Below are 23,922 nucleotides of genomic sequence, written 5' to 3' on the forward strand. Positions count from 1 at the left end.
GATGGAAACTAAACACGAATTTGGAAATAGAATAGCGCAAGTCTAAAGAAGTGAATTGTGTGATAAACACAACAGCCCTCAGGCGCTCGCCGCTCGAGCCCCACCGTGCGTTTCTGAGGATTGGTAATGACCCACCCTTCATTGTTCTTCTGACGTGCCATTGGCATGTGGAGGGAAGTGGTCTGCAAAACCAGTTAGGGGCATGCCCGTCAATCATTGCACATTGCACAAATGTATCCTCAATGATAGTTGCAATATCCAGGCAAGCCCCCGCGCCTATTTAGACTTCACCGACAGATCTCACGTTCGGAACCCGTTGGCGTTCTCATTCTAGCCGAGCAGCTCCTTCAAAGAACAGCTTTAGAGCAGTCCGGTTATCGAATCCACTTTCTGTTTCACAAAGACACAAGTTAATAGTTCCCGTTCATTACAAAATGGCGATGACTGTGTCATAAGTAACACATTTTATGCTCTGCTTCCTCACACAGTAACGAGATGACCGACATACCACGCATTCAATGAGCTTCGTCCGGGGCTGCACATATTTGTGACACAATCGGCAGCACCGACAGCCACACCGCCGGACATCAACACCGACACCAACACTGGGCACAGGACTGAACCGGGCTGAGGGCCGGCTCGGGGCGCCGGTGCCCCTCATTCCACCAAGTTCTCCGGTCAGACACCCGGGAGTCTCACGCAGACCCTGACGTTCCCACCTCACGACGCCGATTCAGACTCCGTCTCCATGGCTACTGGAGTGACTCCGTCTCCCGCCGGCTTGTCCCCTGTGGGCGCCTTCTCCCCTGTGGGCGCCTTCTCCCCAACGGGCGCCGCCGTCTCCCCAGAGGGCGCCTTCTCCCCTGTGGGCGTCTTCTCCCCTGCTGGCGCCGTCTCCCCTGCGGTCGTCTTCTCGCCCTCGACCGCCGGCGCCGGCTCTGCGTCTTCCTCCATAGCCTCATCTCCGGGCGCCGCGGTGTCGTCATCTCCGGGCGCCGCCGGTCCATCCTCGTCATCGCTACTGTCCCGGTCTCCGCCGGGGTGCTGGGGCGCGGCGCGGCGCAGCATCGGACGCGCCACGATCGTCCCCGGAGAGCGCCAAGTCTGCCGCGAACGAGCAAAGCGTCAGACAGGGCGGAAGGTCAGAAGGTTTAAAATAATGTTTATCAGACAGCACACAACTGCTACTATAACTCGGTAAACAAACGTCGATTACGATGCAATGAGCGTTTAAGATTTAGCAACACGAAACAATACACGCGAGGAAGTAACCCACTCTTGAAAAGTCAACCATTTTTATTACTAATGCAAACGACAAAGCAGATCTAACCAATACCCGCTCAGCCATAAGTCGCCCACCGTGTACGCCAGCTCTCTATCCTCCCAATTCCAACATCTAGAGTACCTGGGCCTGCTGTTGCTGTTGTTGCCGCTCGTGCTGCTGCCGCTGCTGCACCTCCCCAGTCCTCAGGCGCTCCATGTACATATCATACACGAACTGCGCCATATGCGGCATGTCCGCTGCGATAAGCGGCGCGCCGCGCGGCGGTACACGCACCGGCCGCGCGGTTGGGTGCCGCTCCTCGGGACAGAGGTGCAGCTGGGTCGGCCGGGTCGCCAGCTGGCCAGGTGGAGAGGAGAGGGTTGTCAGAGGGTTGTGATCAAAGGGCATGTTGAAAATTACTGCAGAAGCACTATAATTATCAGCAATCAGTAGACTGTAGATTTATCATTCGATTTCTAACTTCATCGATATTATTCCAGATTCATTCTTATTATTCCGTAATCAAGATTTGTTTAACCTATTTTCGTATTTTTAGATATCGAGATTTCTTATATATTATTCGATTTCTAACTCCCTTCTACGACAGCTGCGTTCACACCTAAATTTAGCGCCAACGACGAACCCTAGCGCCACGCACAGCATACTGCGAGTGGATGCAGTACTTTGACCAGCGGAGTACCCAGATCACAAACTGGTGCCTTCTACCCTCCCCTCACTCACCACACTGAAGGCCGGCGTGAGCTCGAAACAGTTCTGGAAGAGGGCCACGCGCGCGAACACGTACAGTCCGAGTCGTGCGCGAGACATGGCCACCACCAGCCGGCGCACATCGCGCAGGTGGCCGACGGCCTTGGTGCGCACCAGGGAGAGCAGGATATAGTCGTTCTGCTGGCCCTGGTACTTGTCCACAGTGTCCACCTGACGGAAAGGGGAAAGGGGAGAGGCGCGAGTGTGTCAGAGAGCCGGAGCCGTGAAATCATTCACAGCGGGGGATGGATCCGCGTCTCCTCCCAAACGCGGCTCAGCAAACATTCGAGTGACCCTGCCCTAAAAAGCGCGTTCCTCGAGCGCCCAATCAGCGACCAGCCGTAACGGAATATGGAGTCCCGGCTCTGCCGCTCCTCCTGATGTGACTGAAGTTTCCTTCTAATCCAGTTTCTACTTTATATTGCCCACAGCGCCGCCTCTTAAGTCCGGTTTCTCTCTAACTCCCCGATCCGACCGTCCCTCACCTTGCAGGGCAGGCCGATGGCCGCGTTGTTGATAAGTCCCTGAAACCCCGATCCAATCGCCCAGCCCCACACCGCCGGTCTCTCCGTCCATCTCACCTTGCAGGGCAGGCCGATGGCTGCGTTGTTGGCGCAGCGCTGGTTGATGACGTCCCGAATCAGGTGCTTCTGGCCGTTATAGGTGGTCAGGATGGATATCTTCTCCGCGGGGTAGCCGAGCAGACGCATGTACATGTACACGGCCACCACGTACTCGGCCTCGGCTAGGTTCTGTCGGACAGAGGGGCCGGGACGCGTCAGGACAGATGGCGAGACTTCCCGCTCCACAACCCAGGGCAGAGTGCAATGCTCTGGGCCGTGATGGGTGCAGGAGATCCATGATCGAACCCATCCAGTAGAACATCGACAGACAGCAATAAATACAAGCAACGAATAAACAAAAACCATTAGCACCAACCAACAACTTCATACGCGTATATTGGTGCCAGTTTATTGACACCTTACATGTTTACTGACAGCATAAATGCACAATGCAAAGGACATTTATCACCCATATTCAGTCAGAGCTTTGGTTATCTACGTGTTTTAACTACCCATCCTTCAAGTTTACCTTCAAGTCATTCGACCACGTCTACCTTCACCGACCGTAGCCGCCTTTCAATGCCCTGTTATGTTACCCCGTTCCAATCCCTCCACTCTTCCCTCCTAGACTGGCTTACCTGGAAGAAGTAAGGACTGGGTTGGCTCACCTGGAAGAAGTAGGGACTGGGCTCGCTCTCGCCCACGCCGTTGAAGTCCTCCACGTTGACCACCTGGTAGTCGAAGCAGAAGCCGGCGTTGGCCCGCTGGTACTCTGCGCGCTGCTGCACGTGCGGCAGGTCACCGAGCACCTTGTAGCGCCAGTTATACAGCGAGCAGATACTGTCGGCCAGGGGAGAGCGGGGGGGGGGAGGAGGGGAGTCAGTACTCGGTAGACGATGAAGTGGAGATGAAATGGGGCGATTAGCTGGTGAGGGGTTTGGAGAGCGAATCGCTCATTAAACATTACTGAAAAAATCCATACACACATTTAGCTGGTGCCCCAACAGCAGTCCGCATGATCGAATGCGTTTACTCGACAAGTGCCAATCACTGAATCATGGTCTACCCATAGGAGTTGTCCTGGATCGGACCTCACTCGCTCATCCAACGCCTTTGTAACTGACCTAGACCTGGCGCATCCCTGGGCGTCCACAGACTACTGACCTAGACCTGACCCTCCCACTGACCCGTAACTGACCTGGAGCGGGCGCGTCCCTGGGCGTCCAGTAACTGACCTGGACCCTGCCCTCCCATCGACCCATCCCCTAACTGACCTGGACCTGGCGCGACCCTGTGCGTCCAGCTGTACAGTGGGCACTCCGAGGCGCACGAAGCGCGTGAACAGCGACTGCTCCATGTTGGAGTACTTCTGGAAGGCCATGTTCTTGATGACAGGCGGAAGCTGGTGGTGGTCGCCGATCATGATCCAACGCTTCAAACGGCTGTGGAGGGGGGGGGGAAGGCGGGGCGGTCAGAAGAACGGGGGCGGTCAGGAGACGGTCAGACGATAGTGAGGGCCGGTCACACGGCTGTAAGGGGATCCACGAAACACAAAGGTTTCTTAACATTGTGACATATTGTTGTGGCTCTGGAACCAATAACCAGGCTACGCTTGCTTGCCGTCCAAAAGCCCGAGACGAACAGAACTGCGAAAACCGTATTGTCGTGACATACAATGCAAGTTGACGGTGTTGGGCTAGAAATAGTGAAACAAACTTACACGAGAAGGCTGGCATCAGCAGTGCCAGCTAACACGCACCGCACGGGCTGGACTCAGCCCCACTCTCCTCAATCCAACCGTCCTCTGCGTGACCCCCCCCCCCCCCCTCCAGCTCTCCCCCTCCTCACTTGAATCCGTCCTGCGGGTTCTGTAGCAGCAGCGGGATGAACGTCTCGATCTCGAGGATCTGCGCCGACTCCTCCATCAGGATGTTGTCGTACTTGAATCCCAGCTGGACGAGCTCGTTCCGCTTCAGCGCCGCGTGGGTGCAGGTCATGGCGATCACCTTGGCTTCTTTGACGAGCAGGTAGCGCGACCGGTCCAGGCCGCTACGGAGCAGCTCGAACGCACGGAATTCATCCAACTGCTCGAACATCTTCTTGATGTACCTGCCGGCCGAGCGGGCGGCGTGGTACACGGTACATTCGGAGCAAGGCATGGTCAGTGACTGTTCAGATGTGGTATGACGTTACTATTCACTTGTGATAGGCGGGTGCCATGTATCTTTGACCGTGGCCATCACAGAAAGGAAGGACTTATTGTAATGTAGTTTAGAAACACTGTCTCCCCAGTCCCCACCACGTTACATTTTTCGCATCAGTCAGAAAATGGCATTAGTATGGCAGTGCCCTTGGCAAGGCGAGGTGCTGATTGTGAGTAAAAGATATTGCTGCTATTTACCTGAAGCAGCCCTGGGCGATCTCAAAGTCCTCGTCAAACGAGTTGCCCTTGAAGATCGGCTGTGGCGCGTCCTCGAAGAACCGTGTGAAGGGGAAGTTGGTCTTGATGCTGCTGATCGGGAGGGTCTGTGGCAAAGAAAGAAACATGTCATTGCTGCTAGCTGTAACACTACCATACGATTTTATCCAAAACACCTATCAACAGCTGGCAAAGGGTGTCTCTCATTTCAGGCATTTGATACCAAAGCTCCGGTAAGATTCCTCAAATCACGCTTTCACCGCCGTGACCCTCACCTCCTTTTTCTCGGGGGAGACTCGGCTGAGAAACTCCTCCCATCGGCTGAGTATGTGCTGCATGAAGAAGTGTCCGGCCGTCTCGCACGTGTAGGCGGCGTCCCCTGCTACCTGGAGACTCTGCTGGAGTCGCTGGACGGCGTCCAACAACGCCAGACGGTGGGAGAGTACGAAATTCACACGGCCGTACCTGTGTTAGAGAGGGGGAGGAGGGACGGTCAGTGGGTGGGGAGGGAGCCGATGCGAGGGGCGGAAATCACAGGTCGTGGGGCTCGAGCACGGGGAACAGTCTCCAATGGGTACCGGATAAGAGTTAAAAAAAAAACTAAGTCCCAAGTATCTATCAATGCCTTGCAAGAGGACAGCACAGCAGCAGCCTCCGGGCTAGTTCCGATACCGTGCCCATCTCCCTGTCTGCACCCCTCTCCCCGTCTCCACCCCCTCTCCATGTAATCGTCCCATCTCCCCGATACCGCCCTCTCCCTCAGCCACCGACCTGCTGAAGTCCTTCTCTGTCTCCAGCGCCTCCTCGCCGTGTCCCAGACGGAGCAGATGGCGCTCCTCAATGTCCAGCGCCATGATCTTCTCAAACAGCTGGTTCAGGGCCTGGTTACTGTGCGTCACGATCAGCGTACGCTGCTCGGGGAAGTTGTGGTAGATGTTTGAGATGATCTGAACGGCCACGTCTGTTTTTCCGGTGCCCGGCGGACCAACGACCAGAGTCAGACCCGGCTGGGTGCCCGCACGGATAGCCTCCACCTGGGTGGGCGTGAAACGCACCGTGTTCCTGCGCAGAGAGGGGGAGAGAAACGGGTGTTAGCGAATATCCTAAGTCGTACACCTATTTCCTCCACAAACCAGCTCATTTAGAGCTCAATAGTCAAAAACAGGTCAGCAAACAGCTCTCCGTAAAAATATGGCGGCTGCAACTGGATTTGGGTATGTTTAGACAAGGAATATATTACCTAACACCAGATACAAATCATCGTAGCAGTACGCGGCGAGTGTCCATTTCCATTCTGGACCGCGCAAACTGTCACTAACCGTTTGGGTTGCACGTAGGGATACGGTCCGCGACTGGGGATGACGTGCGGCTCGACCAGAATCAGCTTGGAGCGTTCCTCGGGCCCAGAGTCCGGCCGAGTCTTCTTCTCCTCGACACCGACAAACGTCAGCCTGTGAGCAATAAGGGATGTTATTATATAGTTATATACAAAAGTCAGCCCTATAGCAATGGACATGGGCAAATGTCAGTTTGTGAGTGATGGAAGCAAGTTAACATCTTAAAAGGAAAGCGTGTCAATACAAGAGAAAGGAAAAAGGACAACCCTTTCATTTCAACATGTGCAGGTTTCTCCCAGTTCCGGTTGTCTAGCTCACCATCCATGCCTAGCACGGCCGCCTCCAGAGCCCAAAATACCTATTCTGCAACCTGTAGGCTACTGTCCAGATCTGCTCCCCGGTACACCCACCTGAACGGCGCGCAGGGCTTCACGTCCCGGCAGCCGTCCTTGAGCTGCACCGTGTGTCCCGGGAAGCTCTGCCGCAGGTGCTCCAGGTCCAGAAACGTGTCGTTCCAGTCCAGCGTCGAGATTTCGTCCGGCATCCTGGAGCAGCACAGGTTAGTGGTCAGTGTCAGTTGTCACAGGTCAGAGGACAGAGGTCAGAGGTCCAGGAGCGCGTCGTTCCAGTCCAGCGTCGATATCTCGTCCGGCATCCTGACAGGGCAGAGGTCAAGAGGGTGTCAGGGGTCAGTGTGAGGGTCAGAGGGCAGAGATCAGCGATCAGTGGTCATAAGGCATAGGCCAGTGGTCAGAGGGCAGACTGAGGCCAGGGGTAGGTTGTCAGAGGGCAGAGGGCTCAGGGCAGGTCGGAAGTCAGTATCGAAGATCAATGGTCATAGGTCAGATTCAGAAGCTGTTTGGTTAAGAGGCATTGTCAGAATGATAACACAGTCGTGACTGCAATTTCATCTGAAGTCGCCAGAGAATGCGGCAAAACAAATGTTATGTTTCGTCAGGCGAATTGGTCAGAAAAATTATCACATTGCCATCCAAAAACTGAGCTCTTTCAGCACGCATAATTGGCACCCCTGAGAGTCGGCAAATGGTCCCACCACCGCCCTACCACGATACACCGAGACCCCCTCCCACCATCCTCTATCCTTTAGCACAAGGACACCCACACCGCCAGCTGTTCACGTACTTTGCGTAGTGCGCGGCGCCCGGGTCTCCGTATCCGAGGATGATATCATGAAGCCAGTCCGGCACCACACACTCGTTGTTCATCAGGTCCCGAATCGTCTCCAGCACCGCCTTGAAGTTGTTCTCCTTCGGCTTCCGGCGCATAATGATGTTGAACGTCTCGTAAACGTCCTGGCGGCGTCAGTGGATATGTATGAAGCCGTCGTAAAGGAACGGGATTGATGTCATATTATGATATATCTATGATAAAAAACGGACTTCACTGATGTCATAATATGTTTGAAGACTGGGGCCTAACAACCCGCCTCCTTTCCCTGAGCGTTACTGTCAAGATCCTGTCGGTACAGGTTACAGTCAACTTACCTCCTTTCCCTGTGCGTTACTGTCCAGATCCTGTCGGTACTGGTTACAGTCAACTCACCTCCTTTCCCTGGGCGTTGCTGTCCAGGTCCTGTCGGTACTGGTTACAGTCAACTTACCTCCTTTCCCTGGGCGTTGCTGTCCAGATCCTGTCGGTACTGGTCACAGTCAACTTACCTCCTTTCCCTGCGCATTGCTGTCCAGATCCTGTCGGTACTGGCGGCTACTCTCCCCCCCCCCCTCCACCCCCACCGACAGCTCACCTCCTTTCCCTGTGCGTTGCTGTCCAGATCCTGTCGGTACTGGTTACAGTCGAGCCACACGCGGAACGTGCGCCGCTCGCCGGGCAGCACGGGCCGCGGGTCGGGGCCGTCCTCGATCACCCGACCACCCTCGTCGAGCATACCCTCGACCTCACAGCCGCGCACATAGGTCAGGCCCACCTGGGGCACGAACGGCGCCGCCGAGTCGTACCGCGCGCCTGGGAGGGAGAGCCACAGGGTCAGAAGGCTGATACCAAGTTGTGGAAGGGCGCAAAGGCTGGGTCAGGCAGCCCATTTGTTTGTTTATTGGGGCTTTAGGGCTTGCCGACTACGAGGTCATTTTGCGCCCATTCAGGCAACCCATTGAAAATAGGACAATCTGCGGGAAACGTTCGGCTAGGGCAGAGCCCAATCATACTACGTCTCTGCTATTCCTCCCTCTATCTAGACCAACAAGTTCCATGCCCCGACACTGCTGCTCTCACTCACAGTGTGTTATATTCTGGGTTCTCCCAGCCCCCTTCCCAGGCCCATCTGCCACCTTCAGAGATCATCGCAGGTCATCCTAAGGGAGAATGGTCTCCTGCCAGCCCACCCACGCTCACTGTAGGTCATCTGTGGCCATACGGTCCCCCACCTACCCTCTCCACCTCCCCTGCCACCCTGTCTCGCTCACCGTAGGTCATCTGTGGCCTGACGGTGATCAGGAAGCAAACGTCATGTTTCCGCAGTCCCTCCCACTCCGCCTTGACCTCGGGTCGCACGCTCAGGTTGACGGTGACGTCAGCGCGCACTCGCGCCGGCCGACGCTCACCGATGTTCGGCTTGGCCACCTGGCGGCGGATGGAGGAATTGTCAGCTCGTGAGAAACGGCCGGGGGAGGCTAGTTATTGTTGTACTGAGGAGCGGTCGCAAAAGGCCGATGATCCTGAACGTTTTGTTAGAGGGTAGGGGCCAGGTTTACACAACCGTGGTATGGCGCTGAAATATTTGCCAAGGGCAGGGAATTCGCCAACTAAAAATATAACTACCATGCAGAAAAAGATAAAATTATGTCGATTACGCCTACAAAAAAAATATCAATCATGTCATATAAATCATGTAAAAGACTTAATCAATGACTTCACACTTCTCTGGTCAAGCTGCCTGTGCTCTCCTACTCTAACGGCCACCTACCTCGACAATGGCGAAGTTGACGATGGGCTGCGCCATGCGCGCCCAGCCGCCGAACATGGTACGTCCGAGCTCGTTCTTCCATGGCTGGAGGCGCAGCACCACGTCCTCAATGTCCTGACGGATCTCGTCTGTCCGACGGGCGGAGGGGACAGAGTGGGTCACAGGGAGAGGGGCAGGGTGGGTCACAAGGGGCGGGGTAGTCACGGGGTGCTGCCCACATCTCTTTAGTACGCAACTTACCTACAAACAGCTCAAACCACCATATCAGTAGTAAAGTTTGTGCGCTCCGCAAATTATAGTGATCGTTAGTCTAATTCTAGTTTGCATCAGCTATTTCACAGAAGGAAAAGGTGTTCTCGGCTTCTGCCAGTTGGACTAGTCTGATTAAATTACACACTAAACATACGCATAGAAAGTCGCCCACTAAATCGTTGACTTGGCCACAAACGTTGAGAGCCCGGCCCCACCTCAGCGACTCCGCAGCTACTCACATGTGGACTCGAGTCTGAAGAGGTTGAAGTTCCTCAGCAGGTAGTCGTGCAGCGTCAGGAACTGCAGGTTCAGCTTGGGCAGCGCCAGGCAGCCCTCGCCCGAGAAGTACTCGCTGGGCACCACGTTACTGTCCCAGATGATGGCCTCGGTGGGGTAGAGAGGCATCTCGTTCAGAGTCTGCAGCTGAGAGGTCCGCCGCTCGTGGCGAGACACCTGGCGGGCGGCGTGAGAAGCTCAGCTGCGGGAGCTGGTCGCAAGGTCGCTGGCTGAGGGACTCGCCAATGAGTGCAGAGCCCTGCAATCCTCAGCTGCCTTCGCACACTTTACCCGTTCATTGTCCATTTCCTATCGATAATGAAGCATATAAAATCTAAGAAGCTTGATCAACTGGAGGATAAAAACACTGCAAGGTATTGGTCTTATTCACTCACAACAGATCACCCACAAGACCTACACCGCAACCTATTTCCACTCCCCCGAGCTCCAGTTCCCCTAAGTAGAGGTCTCGCCACTCACCAGCATCTCCAGCAGCAGCTCGGAGTCGTAGGGCGGCGGCTGGTCGGCCGTCTCCTTGGCCCCCTCTGTGACGGCCGGAGCCGCGGGCGGGTCCGGCAGCAGCGCCAGGAAGGCGGCTACTTCGTGCAGCTGCCGGTTGCTCAGCTGGCCAAACTGCTTCAGCAGCTGCTCCCGCGTGTCTACCGACGCCACGTTGGACAGACTGAACTGGCGCAGGCCCGGGAACTTGGAGAAGGCCGCCACCTGGCCGGACGGCGCGAGCAGTCAGAACCGGAGAGCGGCAGATAATACACTACAGCGGGAGCCGTCGGGGCCCGAGTGCTCGACATATTTACACTGCGGTAGCATTCAGACAACCTCCAACTACGCATGCCTGGCTCACAGCAGCCCTTCTTGCAACCACTGATAAAAATCTAATTGATAAAATTGTGGTATGCAGGGGAAAACACCAAACACATTCACATGTTAACAGACAAACATAAACACTAGCATTTACTCATTACCGATGCTCCCCCAGCTGCACACAACACACACTGATCTAGCTAGAGTCCCCTGTCTCCGCCTCTGACGCCCCCCCCCCCCCATTCCCCGGATCGGCACCGGTGTTCGGCCATACCTGCAGCGAGGTGATCCGTCCGTAGTGGAGCTGCATCATGTCCCGGTCAGACAGCGGGTCTCCCGTCTGGTCACTGATCTCGAACCGGGCGTAGAAGGCCAGCATGTCCAGCAGCTGGTCAGATGGAGGGGGAGGGAGTTAGGGACGGCACGGTCACACGGGAAGAGAGGCGAGGGGAGCGATACCAACACTACAATTCACAGAGCCAGATATTGGTAACGTACCCACCACCCCGTAAATTTAGGCAGCGATGGCATACGCAGAGATACACATCATACAGCTGCTTTTAGGACGTGCCATCATGCAATATTCGCCCATCGGAACAAAATTTGTTGCGATGGGCGAAAATATCCAGCGAAGATTTAATCGCCACGGCATACCGGTAATGTAAAGTAACTTCTCTCCTGCCCTCCTCCGTTGCTACCCCGCCCCGTCAAACCTGTACGAACATATGCCCTTCCCTTGGCTTGGCTCCACCACCCACTCCCTCTCACCTACACAACGACGCCCCGAATCTCACAAATGTAAGCAATGTTCCTCCTCACTCTGATCTCTCCTCCTCGCCCGTCACCCACCCTGTGCGTACCTGTACAAACAGCTTGCCCTCGTCTCGCTCGGCAAGTGGCGAGAGACGGCAGCGCACCACCAGATGGGTGTCGTCGAGCAGTGTGTTGAAGAAGCGGCGCGTCGGCAGGAGGGCCTCCAGGTCGATCATGAGCTGGAGCATCTGCTCGCAGAACGTCACCCGCCGCTTGTCCAGTGGACCTGCGGGTCAGGCCAGACAGACAGAGGTCGGTTCAGCGCTCACAGCCGGTCAGACGGGGTTCGGGTCAGTCAGACCCGGGTCGGGTCAGATCATACAGCAGGTCAGATAGAGACAGGGATATCTAAGCCAGGGGAAAGAAATAGGAGACATATCATAAGCGATTGATGATAGATTACCTACTGATGAACTCTCAAGAACACATCCAACGAGAAAAACTTTTCGAACATCGTTGGAGAGTCCGGTGGATTTCTCAAGGCGTAGAAAAAAAACTTTCGTCATCATCCGAAATCACAGACCACATTGAGCGACTATCGTTCCACCTGCCTTCATCTGGTGTGCTCTCGAGGATCTTCAAGAACTTCTGGATGAGGTTGTAGAGGAACCGCCGCTGGAAGTCCAGCTTGGCCTTCTCCTTCTCGTCCAGCTGAGCGTCCTTTTTCTGCAGGATCTTCCAGAACTTTCTCCACTTGGGGATGCGCCGCAGCTCGGCCTCGCGGCGTTTCTGCAGCACCGTCACACACTGTGTCAGACTCGCGGGCCGCCAGGTACCAGTTGTTAGCAGCTTGGTGCAAATTTTTACACTGCATGGTGCTCCCCATGTGCCTGCTCGTGAATCCCCACTTTATCTTTGCATGTAGAGCAGGCTTGCGTGTTGAAAGAATATGGAACAGCCTAACCGAACGTCTCTGCGCAGTTTTCGCATTATCTATGAAAGTATGTAGTTAATAAAATGATGTGCACAGCTCAAGAAGCGAATAAACTCCACATCAACCAGTCTACATGGTTGTAATTTGGATGGCAGGGTTAACAATGCATAAAAAATTGACAATCATCTCATTACCTACTCCCCATCCCACCAGCAGCGCCTGGACCCATCCCACACCCCCTTCAGAGCGCACCTCCAGCAGGCAGATCCACATGGGCAGGCTGACGAGCCGCTGGACCTGCTGTCGCACCAGCTCCACCTCCATGCTGTTGAAGCAGTGGTCGAGGAACACCAGCAGTGCCGTCATCTCTCTGAACGAGACCCGCTCCAGACAGGTGCGCGTCACCTGGTCGAAAAAGGCGCCAAAGTGCTCCGGCGCCGCCACGAACGGCTGCCGAACACAGAGACGGGTTAGTGTGACTCTCCCGGATCATATGGAGGCCGTTGAGGACAAATGCGCCGGGTTGAAGATAAACAGCTGAATAAACAGTGGCGTTAGATAGCGCCAGTGATCGATCAATACTTGATATGGCGGAAAGGGACCGTAGTTGCGAACAAGCTCTATTAACTCTTGTTAAATATGTCAATTGTCATTATTTTCCTTAGTCATTCCGCATTCTCTACTGTCCAGCAGACACCGAGTCGACTCACGTGCCAGGCGGGGACGCGCTCTCGGAACTTCTCATTGACGGTGACCACGACGGACATAAGGTGTGCGTGCGTGGCCAGCCTCGGGTTGTAGTTGGGCCACAGGTAGTTCTCCAGGTACTGAGAGAACTCGAGCAGCATCACACGGCGCACGGCGAAACTGGGAGCAGACAGAGCAGCGGTGGTTTATCTCACGACACTCGGAGTGGGAGAATATAGGTAGGTATCTTCGTCAGCAGTCGCAATGTATACGGTAATCGTAGCTTTAATAGATAATCAAAGGAATTAAACCGTTCAAATTAGCATCTATGGAATTTTGATCGAAAGATAAAAGTATTATACGTGGTAGGGTGAGACACCTGTCTAAAAGGAAGAATCGTACCAAATGTATTAAGCTCGCAACATTTATTAGCTAGGACATGCTATTTTATATCACGAAACACAGCATAATAGGTAATTTAACGCCTTGCTAAATGGGACGGGGGTAGAACCGTGGCACTGACTTTGATCCAACGAGCTCCCGTTAAGCGCTGATTCTGACCCGACAAGCTCCCGTTAAGCACTGACTTTGACCCGACGAGTTCCTGCTGGTAGATCTCCTCGATAATGGCCGGGTTGAACGGCGCCTGCTGGCCCACACCGACAATGTATGGCGACCAGTACTGGTTGGCCAGCTGAAATCAGGATTAGATATACGGTAACTGACGAAGGTACGGAGACCAGATGTACGGGAACCAGTACTGGTTGGCGAGCTGTTAATGTAAACACAGGTAACTGATGACATACTGGGAACAGTTGCTGGCAATGTACAGGGACCAGCACTGGTTGAGCAGCTGAAAACACAGTCAGTGATATGGTTATGCCCTAGGCTAACTACAAATGAGTCAATGACACTTGAGTAAAAAAAAACACACACACACACACACACTTATTGAGCACTGCATGATTCACTGACCAAGGTTCAGACAAAAGTACTTATAGATCATTGCTTCACCATTTATGTTCCAGTCAGTCACATCCAGCCCTTGCTCACCCTGTCATGCAAAGATGTCATGCAAAGATATTGACACTAAAGCATTTGCTAATTAAAGCCCATCAGCCAAGACTTATTCCAAAGCTTAACATCCCACCTGACCCAGCAGCTTGGGTGGGTGAGAAGTATCCATCACTACGGACACCTACCTGGGTGACACGGTCAGCGTTGATCTGCTGGACTGTCGGAGCAGCACCTTTGCTCCTACTTGTCTCCTTCATCTTTAGGTATTAATCACACCACTGGCTTCTGTCAAAGAATATAGGATTAGGCACCATAAATGAACATTAAGAAGGACATGCAGATAAAATAGATACTGTTGCTGAAATACTAAATACACGTCTAATAAGAAATAACACAATCTAATAAGATACATGTTGAACATAACAGCACCCTAGTGCTTGTCCAGCAAGACCTTGAAAGTTGAAATGGTTGATGGACTGTCAGCCACTGCCCATGACAACAGCTGACAGCAGCATGACAACAGTAGCCTGCACTCTGTAGGGAGTTCAGGTCATTTAGCACCCTAAAGTTGAATGCATTTCTGCACAGGACTTGCATGGTTTTGGTGGCCAAGGGTTTCTTGAGTTTGCGAACGGTGACCTGCCCACAGTCTGAAATCTTCAAACTTTAAGTGAACACACTACCTTAACATTAGTATTAATTAATATCAACATCAGCGAGTTGAGATACCTATCCAAAAAGAGTCCCTGGCGTGCAATTACCGGTTTCTCTTACCGGTTTCGGCACTCACAAGATCGAGAAATCCTTTAATTTGGAGACATTGGCTTTCAAGGCCTGCAATTCAAGTTATCAGATTCTAAGGGGTTAATGCATTTGAATGCCAGCTGCAGAGCTAACAATTTCTAAATCTTATATTTTAACCTTGGTAAAAGAAAAGACCTTAGACCACTGTTGCTGTGATGGTAATTGGTAAATACCAGGCGCGGATCCAGGGGGGGGGGGGCGACGGGGGCGGCCCCCCCCCCCCCCGCCATCCGAAAAAGGCGCCCATATCCCGCGGCAGAGAGGGCGCCCCGAGCAGAAGAGTGGCGACACAGCAAAGGTTCAGCAGAAATAGGGCGCCTCCAGCAGAAGTTGGGCTCACCAAGCAGGAGAGTGACGCCCAATTGCCTATTCCCAGCAGATGAGAGTCGCCCCAGCAGCAGATGGGCGCCCCCAGCAGAAGAGGGCGTCTCGTTACAAGAATATAAAATACCTTCTGTTCACGAGGGGCGCCCCTGGCAGCGGAAGGGCACCCTTAGCAGGAGACGTGTCCCCCTGAAGAGGAGCGACGCCCCAGCAAAAGGAGAGAGGCGCCCCCATTCCGAGAAGAGGGGCGCCCTGACAGCAGCTGGGCGCCCCAGCAAAAAAGAGCCCCATAATAAGAAAATGGGCGCCACTGGCAGAAGAGGGGCGCCCCAGCAGAAGAGAGGGGTCTCCAGTAGGAGACGGGCGCCCCAAGCAGAAGAGGGGCGCCCCAGCAGAAGACAGGCGCCACAGCAAAAGTTAATCAGAAATAGGGAGCCTCCAGCAGAGGTTGGGCCCGCCAAGCAGGATATGGGCGCCCCATTGACAATATCCGGCAGAAGACAGACGCCCCAGCAGCAGATGGGCGCCCCCGGTAGAAGAGGGGCGCCCCATTACAAAAAGAAAAGGAGTATATTCTACCAAGAGGGGCGCCCCTGACGACAGCGGAAGGGCAACCCCAGCAGAGGGGCGGTGCCCCAGTAAAAGGAGAGGTGTGCCCCGTTCCGAGCAGCAGAGGGTCGCCTCGCCCCAGAAAAAAAAAAACTGGAGCCCCATAAGAAGAAAAGGGGTGCCTCTGGCAGAAGAGAGACGTTCCCCGCAGTGGAAGGGCGCCCCCACAAGAGTGGCATCTCCAGCAAAAGAGAAGTGCCCCTGCAAGAGAGGGGCACCCCACCAAAAGTTGGGCAGAAGTGGGGCGCCTTCAGCAGAATTTGGGGTCGCCCAACAGGAGAGGGCCGCCCTATTCACAGTAGAAAAAAGACTCCTCAGCAGCAGAGGGGCGCCCTAACAGAAAAGGTGCACTCGTAGTAGAAGTGGGACGCATCAGGAAGAAGAGGGGCACTTCTAGCAGAAGATGGGCGTCCCAGATAAGTGGGCCGCCTACAGCAAATTGGTCGTTCTTAGAAGGAAGAACTGGGTCTCTCCATAATGGATTAGGCGATCCAAGCAGAGGTTGGGCGCCCCCGGGAAGTGAGGCATACCCATAGGCGCGGGAGCCGGGGGGCAGTGGGGGCAGCTTGCCCCCCCAACTCTGGGGCCGTGGGGGCGGTGCCCCCACAGCTTTGAGACGGAATACCACACTTTTTTTGCAAATGTTTTCTTTTTTTGTTGAAAAAGCCGAGGGGTGAAAAATAAGTGGCCTAAAACCGGTGAGAAAACTAGATTTGGGGTACCCTAGGTTAATCTCTATTATGGTGTGCCCCCCCAGTCGGAAAGTAGTTCCCGCGCCCCTGGGCATACCAGCATAAGTGAGACGCTTCCAGAAAAAGGAGGGGGCATCACCGGGAGAAGAAGGACTGCACCAGTAAATGGAGGCCACCTTTTTGCTAATATCTTTTGCTAGGGTAGCGGTGCCCATCTACGACTTTTAACCCGTGCCGTGCTGGTGGTCTGAGTTTTCCGTGTCCTGCTGGGGAGGGGGGAGGGCAAACTCCCTCGTCTAACTCGGCTCCTGGGCCGCGTAGTGACACGCGATAAGCGGCATTCGAAAGATCGTCAAAAAACAGGACGAAAACAAAACGGTCATTTTTAGGTCAGGTCGAATGTCAGGTCACCAGAGGTCATCAAAGGTAAAATGTTGCCTGTTTCAACATTTTTCCGTTTTCGAAGCAGCGGCACATAACTCGGAAACCAATAGAGCTATAGCGCCGCAGAAAAGCGCATTCGATAGCCCTTTTAAAGGTGTTTCTGCAAGCTGCGCTCAGATTTGACCTCAGGTCAACGGTTTAGCCTTCAGAGGGCAAAAGACTCTAAAAATAGCCTTTTTACGAACAATGTTTTCCTGCAATAACTTTTGACTCAAGAGAGTCTCGACATTACGTTTGTCAGCATTGCGTTTCTGTCGTCGAGACACGTCGAACAAACTAAAGGTTGACCTTATGAAAGGTAATTTTGAGAATTTGACCTCAGGTTAAGGTCATGACCTGACCGGGAAAGGTCATGCTGCGTAGCAGTCGATGCGTATCGTCGAGCTGTCAGCTCTGCTGAACACAGCTGAGGTGTTTTTATCGCTCTAGCTCGAATCAATCAAAAGTTATTTAAAAAAAAAACTGCTGCGGACCTATCATGACATGGGATGACCTCTAGGACATAATGAGTGGTCACACTAGGTGCAATGTTCTTATTCAGTGTGTTAATTTTATATGTATCCCAATGCTTGATATTGTCTAGAATGGCGCTCGTCCAAAAGAGATGCCTTTCAGTTTTCTCCCAAAGACTTAGTTATACCTACCTACCTAATGGAGACGTCGCACAACTGACCTGACCTTAGGTCACAGATATCGAAATTCCGAGATATACATTTCATGAATAGTGTTGCTTTCATCAATCGCTGAAAGGTTCAAAGCAATCGTTCAGTCGGTATAGCAATGGTAAGCATTTGAACTTTTTCTTAGGCTAGGTCACTTGGCATAACCTGGTGACCTGACCTTCCATCACCCGCATCAGACATTTTTACAACATGTGCAAAAAAGATGCATGATAAGGTATGCTGAAAATGGCGGCGCTGCGCGCAGCCGTTTTTCAGATATATGCGAAAAACCTGAGGGGGAGCGCGATAACTCCCCCTAGCACGGCGCAGGCTTTTACTTACTTACTTACTTACGATGTACGAGAATTTTGAAGGCCCTTAGGCCTGTGGGACTCTGACTTATCGAGCTCCATGACGATATCACTGCCTCAGTCATTGGAGTGGATGGTGTAGAGGAGGTGAGACCAGTGGCGGTCGAGCCTGGACTTGAATTCGTTCAGGGATCGCGCTTCAACCACATGAGCAGGAAGAGCATTCCAGTCATTGACGACCCGGACGCTGTACGCGTTTTAGCTCCCGATTTTGACGGTTTGGCGCCCCCTTTGTATTGAGCGCCCCCGGATTGCCAGGTCGCCCCTATTTCGACTTGCCGCCCACCCTCCCGAAAATTCCTGGATCCGCCCCTGGTAAATACCTACTGTCTTGCGCACATCAGTAGCACTTTTAAGACACCAAATTACTGCTTATAAATGACATCATGGGAACAGAGGTTATAAAAAAATGAAAGTAATATCTCAAACATCAGTTCAAGTTAACATTATACATGGAAATTTAGCATTTATCAATTTTAGTTCTTTCAGAACCATGGTACAATGTACATCACCTTCATGCAAATTCATTAAATTTTCTGAGGGTGGGACTTGGGAGGGTCCCTTTAAATAATACCATAATTTGATATGCTTATCGCTTATGTGATCATTCTTATGAATAGGCACCGGCACACCGAATATGCCGCAAACACCGCAAACTGTGAGTGATACGTCTGAATCTCTGAGCAGCACGTATAATACGGATAATCAAGTGCATGACGGCGGTGCGAATGAATCAGGCGTGACAAAACAGGAAACTAGAGGTAAGAAAACTAGAAATGATAAGAAGCCCCCGGGGGCTGAGACAGTGGAGGGGGGCCAAGTCCCACTGGAACCCAACCGGGGCCCCGGGGAGACGAGGGATGGTAGCTCAAGCTCATCACAGGAACTGAATGGGAACAAAACCCCTGAAATAAGGAGGCTGGATAGTGATGCCTACAGACCGTGGGGGACTCGGTCCAACAACACGAGCCCTGACCCGGGGTCGGGGTCGCGTTTCGACGCTGATCAAGATGGGGAGGACCCGAGGGGACTAACAGTTTGCAGGGGTGGTCCAGGAAAGACGGTATGCAACAAGGAGGTCAAAGACGGTGAAGGAGCTGTTGAATGTGAAAAGTGTTCTGGATGGTACCACAGCAAATGCCAAGGCTTGTCAAAGGGTGCATTGTCTGCACTGAACAAGTGGCATGGCACACTGGTGTGGCTCTGCACAAACTGTACGAAATGGCTGCATGATAAGACGCAACCCATGGCATCAAACACAACCAAGGACGATCTTGCCCGAATTGATCAAAGAATGGATAAGCTAGAGAACATCATGCGGCACAACTCTGCAACAATCTTGGAGTCTGTGAGGAACCAGGAGAAAATGTTTGCAGTCCAGTGCAAGGTGTTGGACAAGATGGACGCTGTTACAACAGAAGACAAAGCGAAGCAGCAAACATATGCAGAGGCTCTAAAGGGGATAAGCACAGAAGTTGTGAAGGAAGTGACAGAGAAAATAAGCAAGCTGCCACAGGTGACAGTGCCAGTACAAAGGAACAGGGAAGAGATTGCGGGGGTTCTAGACGAGCTGCAGGACAAAGAAAGGCGCAAAATGAACGTCATTGTACATAACCTGCCTGAAACAGACACCACAGCCCAACCAGACAAGAAAAGTGATGAGGTGAAGTTTGTAAGCATGATAAAAGAGGGGATGAAGCTGGTCGTGAAATGTACAAACTCATTCCGCATCGGAAAGAAGACAGAGAACAAGCCTAGACTGCTGCTGGTGACCCTTGCCACCATGGAAGACAGAACAAACATCCTGAGGTCAGCAGCCACCCTAAGAACAACCGTGGAGTGGGGCAATGTGTACATCACCCCGGACCTGACCTGGCAAGAACGAGAGAAAGCACGTGCTCTGAGGCAAGAACTGGCCAGGAGAAAAGCATCTGGGGAGGAGCACATCCACATTAGACAAGGCAGGATTGTCCCAGTCCCAGTTGAAAGACGTCACTCCCGACCTGTGAGCACACATCTCCCAGCAAGCGGACCAGATGCAGGAGTCCCAAGGAATGGGACTGAGACCAGGCTGCCAACTAACACCGCTCAGCTGGCGGCATCCCAGACAAGAGCGGAACCTTCCACTGAGCCCATTGCGCCAGGCGCTGGGGCACCCAACCAGCATTGACTAGATAAGGAAGGAAGGCAGAGGTCAAGCAAACTCAAGGTCCTCTACACAAACATAGACCAATTTATTAACAAACGGGATGACCTCTGTATGGCCCTGGTAAACGATGAGCCAGACATAATCCTCTTGACAGAGATAATTCCAAAGGCACAGGTTCACCCCATTTCACCTGCAGTCCTTGCTATTCTGGGATATAATCTTTACTTGAACTTCGATCCAGGAAAGGAGAACCTTGGCAGCAGTGGGTACAGAGGGATTGGCATATTCGTCAAAACTTCTATCAGGACTACCAAGCGCTCTTTCCCAGGCTGCAATCAAATCGAGCATCTGTGGCTGGAGATCCCTCTGCGAAACCCAAATCGCCTCCTCATTGGATGTATTTACCGTAGCCCATCTGCCCACGGACCGTCTTCTACGTCTGAGTTACTGGAGCTCATCACTAGCTGCACATCTGAAAGAAACACCCAAGTGTTGATTGCTGGGGACATCAACTACCCCCAAATCGACTGGACTCACAGCTACTCCACTGCCCCTGAGGGCCATCATACACACCAATTTATGGAAGGGCTGCAAGACTGTGGCTTCACACAACATGTCACCAGGGACACACGATACAGGGAAGGCAACAGGTCTAGCGGATTGGACATTATCCTGAGTAACGAGGAGGGGCTAGTCAAAAACCTTGTCTACCACCCACCCATAGGACACAGCGACCATGTGGTACTGAGGTTTGAGACCGTGCACTATGACCAGGGAAGAGAACCAAGGGAGCCCCGGCTGAACCTCAACAAAGGGAACTATGCGCTCCTGAATGATCGGATCAGGGAGACTGTCTGGGAAGTGCCCGATCCTCCGGACCCGCGCACCAGATACGAGTACTTCAAAAGGACGTTGGATCTTCTGACGACTCAGTGTATCCCCAGGTCTTGCCCAACTAATAAGAGACGCAATATCTATATGGACAGGGAAGCTATGCGATTGAAAAAGCTGAAGCGGAAGTTGTGGATCCAGTACACCCAATCCATGGATGACATCTGCCTTGCACGTTACAAGCGATGTAGCAACGACCTGAGACGGCTCACCCGCAATCTAAGGAAGGAACTGGAGAGGAAGCTGGCGGCTGACCTGAAGGCAAACCCAAAGGCGTTCTGGCGGTACTCGGCCTCAAGAACCAAGAGCAGGGCCGGCGTTGAGAACCTCCGCACAGACTCGGGTCAGCTTACAGTAAACGACGAAGAGAAGACCGCGGTGCTGAACGCATTCTTCAGCTCGGTCTGCATCGAGGATGACCTTCGGCCGATGCCGCACGCCGGGGACGCGTACAGGGGACCAGTGGTAGAGGACGTTGACATCTCAGAGGACCTGGTAAAACAGAAGCTCGCCCAGATCAAGACCTCCTCAGCCGCTGGACCTGACAGCATTCATCCAAGGGTACTCCACGAGACGAGAGACTCAATATCAGCTCAACTAGCAGCCATGTACCGGGAGTCGCTCGATACAGGGATCCTTCCAGAGGACTGGACGTCGGCCAACGTGGTCCCCATTTACAAGAAGGGCAGCAAGGACGACCCCAGCAATTACCGACCAGTCAGCCTGACGCCAGTGCCCTGCAAGGTGCTGGAAGCCATCATCAGGGACAGGCTGATGGAGCACCTGCAGGCAGAGGGCCTGATTACTGAAGCCCAGCATGGATTCCGGCCGGGCAGGTCCTGCGTCACGCAACTGCTACTTTCAGCAGAGGACTGGAGCCGTGCTGCAGAACGTGGTGACCCCATGGACATCATTTATCTTGACCTGGCCAAGGCCTTCAACACTGTATCAATCCGCAGGCTTCTCCACAAGGTGGCTGCACATGGAATCCGTGGGAAGCTGCTACGATGGATAGAGGCCTTCCTGACGGGGCGAAAGCAGCGGGTTACGATCGGCAGTTCCTGCTCGGAATGGACCTCAGTCCCAAGTGGAGTCCCGCAAGGATCTGTGTTGGCACCTACATTGTTTGTCCTATAAGTTAACGACCTGCCAAATGTCCTAAGCTGCGGTGTCAAGGTCTTTGCCGACGACAGCAAATTGTACCAGGTCGTCTGTGACCATGAGGACGCGCGGGCTCTCCAAGCGAACCTGGACGCTGTGACACAGTGGGGTGAGGATTGGCAACTGCAATTTAACGACACGAAGTGCAGGGTCCTCCACGTCGGTCGTCACGTCCACCGGCACGACTACCTTTTGAACGGTGAAGTCCTGCAGACGGCGACAGAGGAAAAGGACCTAGGAGTGATTGTTGACGCGGAGCTGAAGTTTAGGAGGCAAGCAGCGGCAGCGGTCAACAAGGCATCTCGAGTGATGGCCGTGATAAGACGGTCATTCAGCCTGCTGGACAAGATGACCCTGCCAATCCTGTTCAAGACGCTTGTGCGACCGCTCCTGGAGTACGGTAACATTGTCTGGGGGCCATTCAATCGAGCGGATCAGCTCCTCATCGAACGAGTCCAGCGCCGAGCGACCAAGCTGGTACAGGAAGTACGTCACCTACCGTACCAGGAAAGACTGAAGTCTATGAAGCTGCCTTCCCTCCACTACCGACGTCGACGCGGCGACATGATCGCTGTCTACAATGTGCTGCATGGGAGACTGGACCTGAATCCGGAGGAGCTCTTCAACCGAGTAACGACCAGAGATACAAGAGGACACTCCTGGCGTCTTGCGAAGCCCCATGCCGTCACCCGCATCCGTCGAAACGCGTTCGCAGTCAGAGTCATTAACGACTGGAACAGCCTACCATCATCCGTCGTAGACGCCGACTCTCTAAACTCGTTCAAGAACCGGCTCGACACTCACTGGAGACACCTCCACTTCACCCCGCCCCTACCATACGAACAGTAACACTGTCAAACACGAACTCGACTGGAGCGGACACTACAGGCCCTGGGCCTCTCAAAATTTTCCGTGCATCTTAAGTAAGTAAGTAAGTAAGTAATAGCACGCAACTTGAACTGGCAAAGCCGCACATGCAGCCACCGGCCAGCGGGTCACTACGAAAAACACAGGAAGTTTCACAGCGACACCCATCAACGATCTACATAACCTCACTTCTTGTTCTACTTTAAAACTTACGGTAGGTAGTAACAAAAATAATTTGAAATCGGTAGGTATCTGATATAGTTGCCTGGCATTTACCGACTAAAAACCGAAAGGACGAACCAGCGCCGACGACTGACATCTACCGGGGGCTCAGCAGGAGCTTGTTGACAAATCTTGTTCATTCGCATGACCAGCATAATTTTCACAGGTTCACCTACTTGTTGCTAGGCAACTAGCTCCCAAACAGAATTCTGACAGCCAGCTGCTAGGCAACTAGCTTTTCTTACTGACAGGACCAGGATTGCAGAACATTATCACAAACGTTTTTGAAGTTTGGAATTGAACTATTAGCGTCATTTCTATGTAAGGTTCAAGCATCTCAAGGTGTTTTAATAATTTTCTTTCAAAATAAATTATCGGTTAAAATTGCCTCTAAAATGATTTAAACAAAAAAGATATTTCGAAATAAATGGCTAACTTTTAGCAAGCATTTCTTTTTGACAAGATTCTTTGCAAGTCAATAATAGTCCGCGATATTAGAGCGGCAATTTTACCTGATTTTACCATTTAGGGCCTTGATTTAACCTTTCCCAGACCAGAAAAGACGTTTTTAGGATTTACAAACGAGCGAATGCGAACTGCGACGGCGGCACCTGCTCATCCGCAAGTGCGAGGGGGTAAACCCGACTGACTTGTGAACGGCACCCACTATCTGGTCACTAATAAGCCCCAGTC

The 23,922-nt window shown here is 53.0% G+C and overlaps 1 protein-coding gene across 4 annotated transcripts; it reads right to left on the minus strand.

Moving 5' to 3' along the window:
• Positions 1-410: 410 nt before the first annotated feature.
• LOC122382804 (RNA helicase aquarius-like) lies at positions 411-23,342 on the minus strand. Of its 4 annotated transcripts, none has more exons than XM_043368614.1 (26): positions 23,325-23,342; positions 14,219-14,318; positions 13,604-13,710; positions 13,040-13,196; positions 12,582-12,779; positions 12,007-12,184; positions 11,503-11,681; positions 10,917-11,030; positions 10,301-10,543; positions 9,784-9,997; positions 9,293-9,420; positions 8,793-8,949; positions 8,117-8,334; positions 7,495-7,664; positions 6,762-6,896; positions 6,334-6,465; positions 5,786-6,076; positions 5,290-5,479; positions 4,997-5,121; positions 4,444-4,704; positions 3,870-4,037; positions 3,264-3,435; positions 2,614-2,784; positions 2,006-2,203; positions 1,406-1,621; positions 411-1,104 (listed from the first exon to the last, which is right to left on the minus strand). In XM_043368614.1, the coding sequence occupies exons 2-26, from the start codon at positions 14,288-14,290 to the stop codon at positions 721-723; spliced, it is 4,578 nt and encodes a 1,525-aa protein (XP_043224549.1). In that variant the 5' UTR covers positions 14,291-14,318; positions 23,325-23,342; the 3' UTR covers positions 411-720. The 4 variants fall into 4 exon arrangements, with proteins under 4 accessions (XP_043224549.1, XP_043224548.1, XP_043224547.1 ...); XM_043368613.1 differs by having other exon boundaries at positions 23,308-23,337; XM_043368612.1 differs by lacking the exon at positions 23,325-23,342 and adding an exon at positions 23,284-23,319.
• Positions 23,343-23,922: the final 580 nt, after the last annotated feature.

Source organism: Amphibalanus amphitrite, unplaced genomic scaffold (genome assembly GCF_019059575.1).
Source record: "Amphibalanus amphitrite isolate SeventyFive unplaced genomic scaffold, NRLGWU_Aamphi_draft 000147F_arrow, whole genome shotgun sequence".
NCBI lineage: Eukaryota > Metazoa > Arthropoda > Thecostraca > Balanomorpha > Balanidae > Amphibalanus > Amphibalanus amphitrite.